The following is a 12,585-nucleotide window of genomic DNA, read 5'->3' as shown; positions in this document are numbered from 1 at the left end:
TCTACGTCCTGTCCGCATGTCTAGAATGAGAAAGTACATATAAAAGATCTCTTGCTGGTTTATCATTAGGAGTAGTTTACGTACATGGCAGCAAATATCCTCTTTCTCTATCAATGAGATGTCAAAATGACCATATGTTACTCATAACATATATGTAGCCGGGCTCGAACTTAACGGCGGCCGTCGGTGAGATATAGGCGGCCGTCGGTGAGATATAGACTGCCGTTGGTTAGTGGCATTATCAATGGCATTTTCATGCCACTGGATAAAAATTACTGCCGTCGGTAATGCTCCTCATCGAGAGCAAACTGTATAAATGTGTGTGAACATTATCTGCCAGTATTTAACACGGGTGTTTGGGTCCTAGTTGACATATACTGATGGAAAGAAATAAGGGAACACAACTAATTGTATACCAAATTTAATTCACAACTAGCGTTTTAAAGTCTGTATTTCATACCAAGTTGTAATGTGGGATTGAATGTCTGTAGTGTTGAATGTGCTGCCTATATGCTCCCAGTCAACTTCTGACAATATCAATTGATTTTTGATGCAGTCATTATTTCTTGTTGCTATCTGTGTGATCCTTTATTTCTTTCCATCAGTATATACTGAAGGAATGTGACTACATGGGTATAAAAAATCCAAACATTTCAGTCAAGTTTATTTGCTGCAAAAGTCAGTATTAAAAAATTGCCGTCGGCACACTCAAAATTGCCATCGGTGGGTCCTTTTACCGACAGTATATATTTTTTTAATTGCCATGGGTAATAAATTCTTAAGTTTGAGCCCTGATGTCGGTTTCAAATGTTTATCGACATCTCATCACAAAAAATACATTGGCTACTAGGTGTCTAAACAAAGATATCATGACTTAGATAATAAGAGAGTAAAGAAAAGACGTATGGACGATGTCATCATCAACTGACCTGAATAGAGGTTGGAAGAAGGGTCATGAGGCAATTTGGACTTTAGAAAGCCGAGATCATGAAGCAATTCTGCCAACTGTCTCTTCATGTCTCGCAGTAACTGAAATGAATGAATGAATGGATGAATGTTTAACAACAACCCAGCACGAAAAATACATCACATATTGCAGGGCTCGAACTTAATGACAGCACGGACGGTAATTGCCGTTGTTGAGATATAACTTAATGGCGGCACGGACAGTAATTGCCGTTGTTGAGATATAACTTAATGACGGCACGGACGGTAATTGCCGTTGTTGAGATATAACTTAATGACGGCACGGACAGTAATTGCCGTTGTTGAGATATAACTTAATGACGGCACGGACGGTAATTGCCGTTGTTGAGATATAAACTGCTATAGGACAGGATCATCACCGATGGCAACAAGTGCCGTCGGTAAAGCTCCTCAATAATGGCAAACTGTTTTCATCTAATATCCATTATCTGCCAGTATTTAACATTAGTACATTTAAAATATGTCTACATACACCAAAGTAACCTTTCAGTCTTATTTATTTGCTGCAAAAGTCTTCTTTCTTTTTCAATTGCCATGGGCAGGCTTTAAATTGCAGTGAGTGGACCGTTTCACCCATGGCAAATGTGTTTTTAAATTGCTATGGGAGACAAATTCTTAAGTTCGAGCCATGCTATTGGATGTCAAACTATGGTAAATGCAAAAATGTAACTGAAATGAGAAAATATGGACCGAATTTTTTTTTATCAAAAGTGACAAGACCCTAGTTTTTAAACACCATGGCATATTTTTCACTATTAGAGCCATTTTTCAAAATTGAAGTCAGACATTATTTACTAATATATCTTATTGTTAGATTATCCATTTCTGTACATCTGAAGTTTCTGATCATCCCGGTCTTTCTAATACCACAAAATATATTTTTCATATTTTAAAAAACCCAAAAATACTTCTGAGAAGTAACAGTTATAGAGAAGAGCTCTAGTCTGCTTATTATGGGCATTTTCTCATTTTATCGTCACAGATTCTTGTTTTACTGTGTTGATACTTCATCCAAAAGTGTTTTACAGGTTTGTAGATTAGTCCATTTTCATGAGCTGAAACTAGGGTCTGTAACATTAAATGTTAGTCCAGCACATTTTAAACTTAGCTAAACTGTTGTCTAGTCCTATCCTGTTTAAGTGCTAGGATAGGACTAGAGTGTCATTGATAAAAATCACCTGTCAATTTCAAAACGTTCAACAAAAACATTTAAATTTAAAAGAACTGTTAGAAAATGCTACTTACTTTTAAGGTGTTTTCAGACAGAAAGTTTTCCCAGCAGTAGTTTCGGTCATTTCCTGTTGACTGCGACTCTTCCCATCCCTGCAGATAAATATAATGTATTGAAACAAATGCTTTCAAATATATAGCTTATTAGCACTAGCAGTGTTATAATTTTGTAAATTAATACTCCTAAGTGAGTGTTAAAGGTTTGTTTTGTTTAACAACATCACTAGAGCACATTAATTTATCAATCATCGGCTATTGGATGTCAAACATATGGTAATATTGACATGTAGTCCTAGAGAGGAAACACGCTACATTTTTTCATTAGTAGCAACAGATCTTTTATATGCATCATGCCACAGGCAGGATAGCACATACATGTACCATGGCCTGTGATATACCAGTCATGGATCAGTGGCTGGAACGAGAAATAGCCCAATGGGCCACAGACAGGATAGCACATACATGTACCATGGCCTGTGATATACCAGTCATGGAGCACTGGCTGGAACGAGAAATAGCCCAATGGGCCACAGACAGGAATCGATCCTAGATTGATCACGCATCAAGCAAGCTCTTTATCACTAGGCTATGCCCCGCCCCACTTTGATAAATTTATAGAAAGAAAAAAAAGAAAACAGAAAAATCTTGGAATAGGAAAAAACAACAAGAAGTCATTGTAATTTTTAAGAGGTGAATCTAGGAATATGCACCGAGAGACTGTGACCTGTGGCAATATGAATTTTTTAATAATCAATTCTCACAGCTCATATCCTGTACATTATTCAGTCCCACCCCTTATCATGGATCTTGTTTTGTTTAAGAGTCGGATCCGTTAGCGACAAATATGAATGGTTTTATCTACAAATGTTAATAAATCCAGTTTTAAAAAAACAAACACACGATCACTTTTCTATATAATCTTAATTAAAACTGACTGATGCTACAAGCTGGTAAGAATTGCCATAAATCATATATTCAAAATGTACCAGTCAGATCTGTTAAACAGTTGTAAAACAGATATGACAAGAAATAAGAAAAAAGTTAACCAATTTTGTATACCTGGATGTATTCCAGACAATAAAAAAATAAAAATTGTATACAACGGTTAGGTTTATTGTTTGTTTTACATCAATCTCAGAAATACGACAGCAATTAGTATATTAAAATAAAAAAAGTTTTTCTTGTATCGGTTTCAAAAAATAGTGTGCATCTTGTTGTACTTAGCCAGTCAGATGTGAAGCTATTATCCATCCCATCATTCTATGAAATTAAAAAAAAAAATTCAATTTGGTTTGATGAAAAGTAAAAGTGTTTTGGAAATAACATAAAAATACTTTTTTGTGTGCAATTTACAAATCAATTGGCTCAGAAATAAATAAGTTATAGTAAATTCCATAGCATGAAAAAAAGGCATTCTCTGTGGGACAGACTATAGGTCCAAGTTATAAGGTGAAGTCACTTCTCTCTGCAACTTTGAGAGGACGAAGTTTTCAACAGTAGGGAGACTTTATTTTTGTATTTAATTCTGTAACTTTTTTTTTTTAAATATGACAAAAATCAGTTACATTAACCCAATATTATTTTTAAATTTCTACATGTTTATTTACAATTTGTTACAATTACATGAACTTATAAAGGATTTTAATTGTCATGTTCGCTGGAATAAACCTAATTTGTTTTAAGTTTTACCTTTAATATCAATTTAATATCTGTTTTCTTTATATACATATAAAATTGATAAACCCCAGCATATTTATATCAATTTTGTCATCTAAATCTAAACAGTTAGTTATTATTTTTCGTGATAACTGGTCATGGATTTGAAAATTATTTATCACATCCGTCGAGCCCAACCAATCAATTTCTGATTATATTTCATTTCATTTCAACTTATTTTCATTCTTATATCCAATTAAGGTTCAAGCACGCTGTTCAGGCACACACATCAGCTATCTGGGCTGCCTGTCCAGGACAGTGGGTTAGTTATTAGTTGTTAGTGGTTAGTGAGAGAGAAGAGGGTGTAGTGGCCTTACATCTACCCATCGAGTTGTTAAAACTTGGTCTGGGTGGGAGCCGGTACCAGGCTGCGAACCCAGTACCTACCAGTCTGATGTCTGATGGCTTAACCACATCACCAGCGAGGCTGGTTTCTGATTATATGTCAATCACTGAAACACCATTAGTACCTGGAAAGCGTTCACCAACATCAGATGATCGCTCATTGAGTTCTCAGACAGCCGTTTCCTGGCACGATCAGCGTCCGATTCTTTACCCTGGAACATTGGAAGACAGAGAAGAAAGGAATGACACCCCAGCACACTGTTTTAGATAAAAAGGTTAGCTTTACAACACCTTAGAACATTGTTTGATCAACAGAAAAAGAAAAAGAAAGAAATGTTTTATTTAACGACGCACTCAACACATTTTATTTATGGTTATATGGCATCAGACATATGGTTAAGGACCACACAGATATTGTGAGAGGAAATCCACTGTTGCCACTTCATGGCCTACTCTTTTCGATTAGCAGCAAGGGATCTTTTATATGCATCATTCCACAGATAGGGTAGTACATACCACGGCCTTTGATATACCAGTCGTGGTGCACTGGCTGGAACGAGAAATAGCCCAATAGGCCCACCGACGGGGATCGATCCCACACCGACCACGCATCAAGTGAGTGCCTTACCACTGGGCTACGTCCCGCCCCTGTGATCAGCAGTTACAGTGGGCCGATTTTACAAAGCTTGTTTTAGTTTTACATGCATGTAATTACATAATAATACCTGCATTTAAGAAAAACAGTATTCGTAAAGTTGGACCAGTGTCTTAACGACGTGAAAAAGAAATGTTTGTTTAATTTTTTTTTTTTTTTTTTTTAACAACACCACTAGAGCATACTGATTAATTAATCGGCTATTGGATGTCAAGCATTTGGTAATACTGACTCTGTAGTCATCAGAGGAAACCCACTACATTTTTCTTAATGCAGCAAGGGATCTTTTATATGCACTTTCCCACAGACAGGAAAGCACATACTACGGCCTTTGTCGTACTGTGGTGCACTAGTTGCAACGAGAAAAAGCCTAATAAGTTGAATGGATCCACCAAGGTGGTTTGATCTTGCGATGCAAGCACCTCAAACGAGTACTCAACCGACTGAGCTAAATCCCACCCAAATGTTTGTTTAATAAACTTATTTTAGCCCTGCTAGCTGCCATGAGTTTCAATCAAGTAGTTTAGTTCGGTCACAAAATTAACACGGTATCAGTCACTTCACTCTTCACAAGTTATCATATTAACACATTTAATTTAAAGGCATATTGTCACAGACCACTGACCTATTTAATGGTCTAACAAAGTATTACCTGAACAAAAATAATTTGATTTGTCCCTAAATGAACTTTATTCAACCATCTTCATAACCACCATACTCCATTTATTAATGACATTTTGTAAAAAATAATTGAATTATGGCAATGGTCCATAATTCAAAAACTAATAATTGCCGAGAGGGTTGACATGGATTTCACTCCATCATGGTTCAGTTAAGGTGATGCGATAGCTAGATTTGGTTTCCAATTTTTATTTATTATCCAATTTTAGAGAAATAAGGTCCTTAAATCCATGACAGTATGCCTTTAAGGGTGTTCAGCGGCATGCTCCCTGAGAAAAATTTGATTTTTAGATGTTCAAATACAGCATTTCCAGCCTTCTGAGCATAAAACAGGCCTTGTAACCGTGGAATCATCTACTTACAAGTGGGATGATGAACGCATCTTTGAAGCTGAGACTGGCAGCGACCGTGAGGATGGGGTCGAGACAACAGAACATTGCCCCAAACAGAATCATCTTCCCCGTCTGAGGGTCGACCGGCATCCGCGCCAGGTGGTAACCCAGGGGTAGCAGGTTCTCGTCCCGGTCCAGGGCATTCTGGCAAACATACAGGTTCCAAATATATAATACCCCTTATCACCCAAAAACATTCTACAAACATACAGGTACCAAAAAGAAAATCTGGTAAACCCTTTAGCACCGAAAAATATTCTAGAAACATACAGGTACCAAATACAACACCTGGTTAACCCTTAACCACCCAAACACATTTTAGAAATATACAGGTACCAAATACAATACTTGATTAACCCCTTACCACCGCAAAATATTCTAGAAACATACAGGTACCAAATACAAAACATGATTAACCCCTAACCCCACAAAAAATATTCTGAAAACATACAATCACAAATTAACCTAGAGGTAGCATGTTCTTGTTCCTGTATAGGACATTCTGGAAACAAATAGATAATTTAAACCAAATACCAGGTTAACCCTTTATCATCGAAAAACATATTGTGGAGACATACCATTAGCAAATATAATTGTGTATTAATTTGTCATTAAGCCAAAACATTCTGAAGACATACAGGTAACAAATACAATCAAAGATTAACCCTTTATTACCCCAAAATCATGTTTAAACATACAGAGTGACTGCAACTTTACCAAGTTTTGTAAGGTGACGATGGCTCGTTCCAGGGATTCCATGGATGGTGGCTGCATTGCTTTAGAAACAAATGGAGTGATCTTCCCCAGCTTGAGCAGCTGAAAAACACAAGACAACAGATTGGTGAAATGTTAGGTTAAGTTTTTATAAAAAGAGAAAACTATTGGAGTTTTCATTATTATTTAGTCAAATTGTTGTGTTTAATATAAAAGAAAAATGTATTAGTTTGGGGTATTCCAGCCATCAGTGTACCATAGTTGGATAGGGAGCCATTTAGAAAAAACTCTTTTTGTTCTGTTTGATATATAATTTGTTATCCAATTAGATAACTGACCTGTAGTACATTAATTCTCTAGCGTATAACTTAAACCTTTGTGCCAGACTCTGTCAAACTCTTTGGAGAAATCACTGAAAACTGCACCGAAATACTCCTTATTACAGGCCTCCGAGAATTGAAAATCTACACGACCCATTTATGGGTTACTCAGAAATAAATCCAGGTAACCCATTTTCTTCTTGCATAACCCGTTACATTTCTTTCTTGCATAACCCGTTATATCCATGTAAATGTTGCTCGAAATTTTGCATGAACCAAAAATAGGTTATGCAAAATTAGATTTGCGCGAGCAACGTGTGAACGAAACGACCGTTCTTGAAATTTTCAAAGGTCTGTTGTTATCATGTGATTCACATATCTGTACAGTCATATTAACTGATACATTTCATTCATTTCTACTTATTTTCGTGCTCATATCCAATTAAGGTTCAAACACACTGTCTTGAGCACACACTTCAGCTATCTGGGCTGTCTGTCCAGGACAGTGGGTTAGTAGTTAGATGTTAGTGAGAGAGAAGAGGGTGTAGTGGTTGTACACCTACCCACGGAGTCGTTAAAACTCGCTCTGGGTGGGAGCCGGTACCGGGCTGCGAACCATGTACCTACCAGCCGTACATGTATGTCCGATGGCTTAACCACGCACTACTGAGGTTGGTTAACTGATACAAAGTGTTGTGGTTAGGGTGGGAGGACACACTGATATTTACAATGTTTAATGGGTACTGCTAAAATCTGGAACTGTTCTCTGAAATGGTCAGATTAAGCCCATAACTAAAGCTGATGGGAAATGGCAGGTGTATGGCACAGATGGAAAACAGGAGACCAGCACCTGCTGTGGTTGGAGAGACAAGAACTGGGATGTGGAAGTGGACAGCGAACAAAATGAAAGTTAGGAGTTGTAGATGGGGAAACAAGAAAAAATTCAAAGAAAAGAAAGGAAAGGTGGTAGTGGGATTTAAAGTTTTTATTTCTTTTTTTTAACATTTTCATCTCAGAACAAGCCAAAGAAATAGGTCACAGTGACCTGCATGCTATGTGACATATTTACACGTCGTGCTGACCTGCATGGTCTGTGACACATACTTACTTTGATCTGTAAACACAGCTCCTCCAGTCTCGTTCTCAAAATCTCGGGCAGGAGGTAGTCTTGGAAGCCATTCCACTGTAGGCTGGTGTACAGGTGATAGCATTTACCGGCCTGAACTCTGTGATAACAATGACAGTTGTTATTATTAATAATTATAGTATCAGGCCTTCTAGAATACGGTGGTCCGAGGCCAGTGAGTTTTACACTCAGATCACAAAAGAATGCATTTACCTGATCCCGATGGCAAGTAATAAAAAAAGACAGAAAAGAATAATAAAAAAATAAATAAATAAAAAACCCAAACAAAATACCCCCCACCCCCCCAAAAAAATTTCAAACGAATTGCTACTTTCGATTTGTCGCCATATTTGCTCCAGTTAGCCGGGTTAATATAACAATGTGAAACAGCAGATTAATTAATGTCAACTGTAATCGAACATCAAGTCTATCTTTAAATTTTACCACTATTCGCCAAAACGACGAGAACTGACACAGATTGCCCACGTATTAGAAGAGGATTTGGCACACTTTAGCAGTGTGAAGCAGATACGTCACAATTATAAATATATTCCTATTTTGATTGCTAAATTTGTACGTAACCGCTTTACGCTGTTCCATGTATTGCTCTTACAAAACACGATTTTCCGCCATTTCCTTTGTGTAAAGTGTAACACTGTTATCGTGGGAGGTGTTTGTAATCAACATCGAAACTGTCAAAACGATGTACACCTATGAAATAATCATGCTACTAACCTTTTCAGGAAACCTGCTGCCACTACAAATGCTACTTCTACCAAACACAAAAAGAGCAAGGGATCTTTTATATACACCTTCCCATAGACAAGACAGTACATACCACAACTTTAGATATAGTCATGGGATACTGGTTGGAGCAACTGCAGAACTACTGCACCTAGGCAGAATGGGGGGGGGGGGGGGGGGAGAGGGGATCTACATGCAAAAACTTAAATGAAACTTGTATATTAGTAATGAATGCACTTCAAAATAAGTGAAAAAACCCATGAACGTGAGCGTCCAGACACCTCAAACCCACCTCCCTGGATCCACGCCAAGTACCAAGGGACAGATTTTAACATGACTGACACACTAACCTGCCTGCCCTGCCCTTCCTCTGTTTGGAGTTCGCCTTGGAAACCCACTTCGACTCCAGAGTACTCAAGTTGTTCTGTGGCTGAAAGTCCTTCACCTTGATCTTACCGCAATCAATCACGAAAACCACGTCGTCTATGGTGATACTGATATAAACAAAAACAAAAAAAGTAAGAAAGTTGTATAATCTGACATTATATTTCCAAAAGTCAGTTAGTTAAAGTTTGTTTTGTTTAACGACACCACTAGAACACATTGATTTATTAATCATCGGCTTTTGGATGTCAAACATATGGTAATTTTGACAGTCATATAGAGGAAACCCGCTACATTTTTCCATTAGTAGCAAGGGATCTTTTATATGCACTTTCCCACAGACAGGAAAGCACATACCACGGCTTTTGACCAGTAATGGTACACTGGTTCGAACGAGAAAAAACTCAATCAGTTCCCAAAGTCAGAGTCATTCGCATAAGTTAAAATTTACAAACTTCCCCAAAACATGAAATAATGAAAACTTTATCTACATTTATACTTACACTATATTTAGGTGGTGTTCCCACTGACAGAAGTGTGCAATAAATATGTATAACCGCACACCTTTAAACCCTACCTCTCACCGAGCCAAACTTCTTTATCACAGTTATGCAATTACACTTAGGGATGTGTTATAAGTCAGCTACAAAGCTACCAAAATTATTATTAAACTGTTATCACAATAAAGATGAAATATTGTTTTCTTGTTTATTTTCAAATCAGTTAAAGTTACCACATAAACTAACTCATGTTATGCATGACTGTTTGCACATGATCAATGTTTTGACTGACAGCAGACAGACACTTACGCTGTTGCACCAGAGACTATCTGCTGTCAATTAAAACATTGAACGTGTGCAGATGATCATACATACCACAGGTACGTTTATGTGGTAACTTAACCGATTCGGAAATAAACATATAAAAACAATATATATCTTTATTATCTACAGAAACCATAAAAGTGATATCCGGTGAAAAGTAATATTTTCACTGTATTTTAGCTACAGTGAAAATATAGAAATTGTATTTACTTTTTTGTAAAAGTTCATGATTAAATTATCTCCCTTTGTGTAGTTTCTTCGTATTTAAGTTTGATGATTACCAAATGCATCTGATCATATTTGAAAACTAAAAAAATGTAATTTAAACAACTGTACCTATAAAAAAGGAGTACCGGTATAGAGTGCATTTACAATAAAATATCTAAAACGAATTGAATACGAAGCTAAATAATGATGACACAATGTTCCGTCATTGAGCGCAAGTTAAAATTTAATGGCGTTCAATTCGTTTTGCTTTTTCGAGGATCGCTTTCTCAGGTATGTTTGCACAGCAATATTATTAAATAAATAATTCAGTAATTAAATAAAGATAATTTTTATTCAAATTTCTTTTTAAAATTCTATGGTCAAATAAAAATTTTGGAAAAGTTCCATCAGAAGAAATATATCATGACGTTACGTGTTTTCGATAGGATAAGCAAAAAATATTAACAAAAGGTGAAAGATATTGTAAAAAATTGGGAAAAATGTATATAATAAATAGACCATTCCATGGTGTTTTTTTAAATATGATTTGTATGTCAACTCGTGATGTGTGAAAATCATATTTTCACTCATTGCTTCGCTATTCGTGAAAATATGGTTTTCACACATCATGAGTTGACCTAAAAATTGTATTCGAAAACACCCCATGAAACAGCCTCTATATAGTGATACAGTTTAATAATAATTTTGGTAACATTGTACAAACAACACTAAAAAAATCCAAACAAACTACTTTAAGTATTAGCCAGAGTACTTTGAGTATTTTATAGCTTACAAAACTTTCTAGTTTTACATTAAGTCAACAACTCTCAACCCACCCCTCCTGAATGGTCAAGTCTCAACAGATGACTTTTGTGTTCTAAAACATTTTCGACTTGATCTCAACGATTACTGTGAAAAATAAAAACCACACTTTATGCTAACAATAACATTGATAATTGACCTAGTTTCCGCGATATTGGTTGCTATGATGATCTTCCTCACGCCCGGTGGAGGTCTCTCAAACACCTGTTTTTGATTCACTGTCGGCATTAAGGAATGTAGAGGAATGATCCGAAAATTATCTGCAAAACAATAATTAATATTTGTAATATGAAAAGTTAATTTTCAAAATGCAACATATGCCGATTTCCAAATTTTTATCTTAGCATTGAAGGTATACTAATGTTAACAATAGGACAAATGAGTTTCAGTCAAAACGATATCTATGATTATACACTTCGTCATGTTTCAACAAAAACATGTTTTTCTCAAAATTATTGAAATAGATACATCACACTTTGGAAATGAACTCTTTATAAATAAGATGACTGTTTTGAAATCAGATATGCTGGAATACTGGAAAGAGAAAATTATAAAGTTTTCTTCTACTTTTACCAACAATTAATTCAAAACTTCATTGATTTATCCAGGTGTTATGTAGGTCCGAACATAGACCTCTTCCCCAAAGAAAGTGGCATAGAAAATTCCCAATTTCTATACTAGAAAGAAAGAAAGAAATGTTTTATTTAGTGACGCACTCAACACATTTTATTTACAGTTGTATGGTGTCAGACATACGGTTAAGGACCACACAGATATTGAGAGAGGAAACCTGCTGTCGCCACTTCATGAGCTACTCATTTCGATTAGCAGCAAGGGATCTTTTATATGCATCATCCCACAGACAGGGTAGTACATACCATGACCATTGATATACCTGTCATGGTGCACTGGCTGGAACGGAAATAACCCAATGGGCCCACCGACGAGGATCGATCCCACACTGACGGCGCATCGAGCAAGCGCCTTACCTATGTATGTTCTAATAAATTAATTTAACAGTGGTGTACTGCATCATTCAGTGGTATGAAAACAGGTCCCAAGTATGATTTACTCACGCTAATTTTCACAATCCCATCAGACAAGGGACTAATTTTTTCCCCCATAAAACGTTGAAACTAAAATTCTTTAAAATAATTAAATTAGTTCATTTTTCACCATCTTCCAATGTTTGTGACAGTTATTTTGCTAATTTTCATGTTTGCTATAAATGAAACTATGCTGCAAACTCAAATTATCTGGGTATAACTATAGTTTATTTTCACAAAAACATATTGTTAGTATGCTATTGTATAACTAAAGTAAATCATAGTAAATAGACAATAATATATAATGTAAAACTAAACATAAATAAAAAATAGAGAAAATTGTAGATGTTGCTACTTCAATGTCATATTATAAGTTTGCTGTCCTTGTAAAG

At 36.1% G+C, this 12,585-nt stretch overlaps 1 protein-coding gene across 2 annotated transcripts in view; it reads right to left on the bottom strand.

Moving 5' to 3' along the window:
• Positions 1-12,585, bottom strand: part of LOC121390035 (ATP-dependent DNA/RNA helicase DHX36-like) — a 40,558-nt gene that overhangs the window by 6,469 nt on the left and 21,504 nt on the right. For both annotated transcript variants that reach the window (XM_041521738.1, XM_041521739.1), the window contains exons 15-22: positions 11,287-11,407; positions 9,261-9,404; positions 8,149-8,266; positions 6,724-6,822; positions 5,977-6,150; positions 4,404-4,490; positions 2,233-2,310; positions 930-1,029 (exon numbers count right to left, since the gene is read on the bottom strand). In XM_041521738.1, the coding sequence (XP_041377672.1) occupies positions 930-1,029; positions 2,233-2,310; positions 4,404-4,490; positions 5,977-6,150; positions 6,724-6,822; positions 8,149-8,266; positions 9,261-9,404; positions 11,287-11,407 (921 nt within the window). The remainder of the gene's footprint in view (positions 1-929; positions 1,030-2,232; positions 2,311-4,403; positions 4,491-5,976; positions 6,151-6,723; positions 6,823-8,148; positions 8,267-9,260; positions 9,405-11,286; positions 11,408-12,585) is intronic.

This window comes from Gigantopelta aegis, chromosome 15 (assembly GCF_016097555.1).
Source record: "Gigantopelta aegis isolate Gae_Host chromosome 15, Gae_host_genome, whole genome shotgun sequence".
Classification (NCBI taxonomy): domain Eukaryota; kingdom Metazoa; phylum Mollusca; class Gastropoda; order Neomphalida; family Peltospiridae; genus Gigantopelta; species Gigantopelta aegis.
Note: the sequence above shows the minus strand (reverse complement) of the source record. Positions and strands in the feature narration are given on the sequence as shown.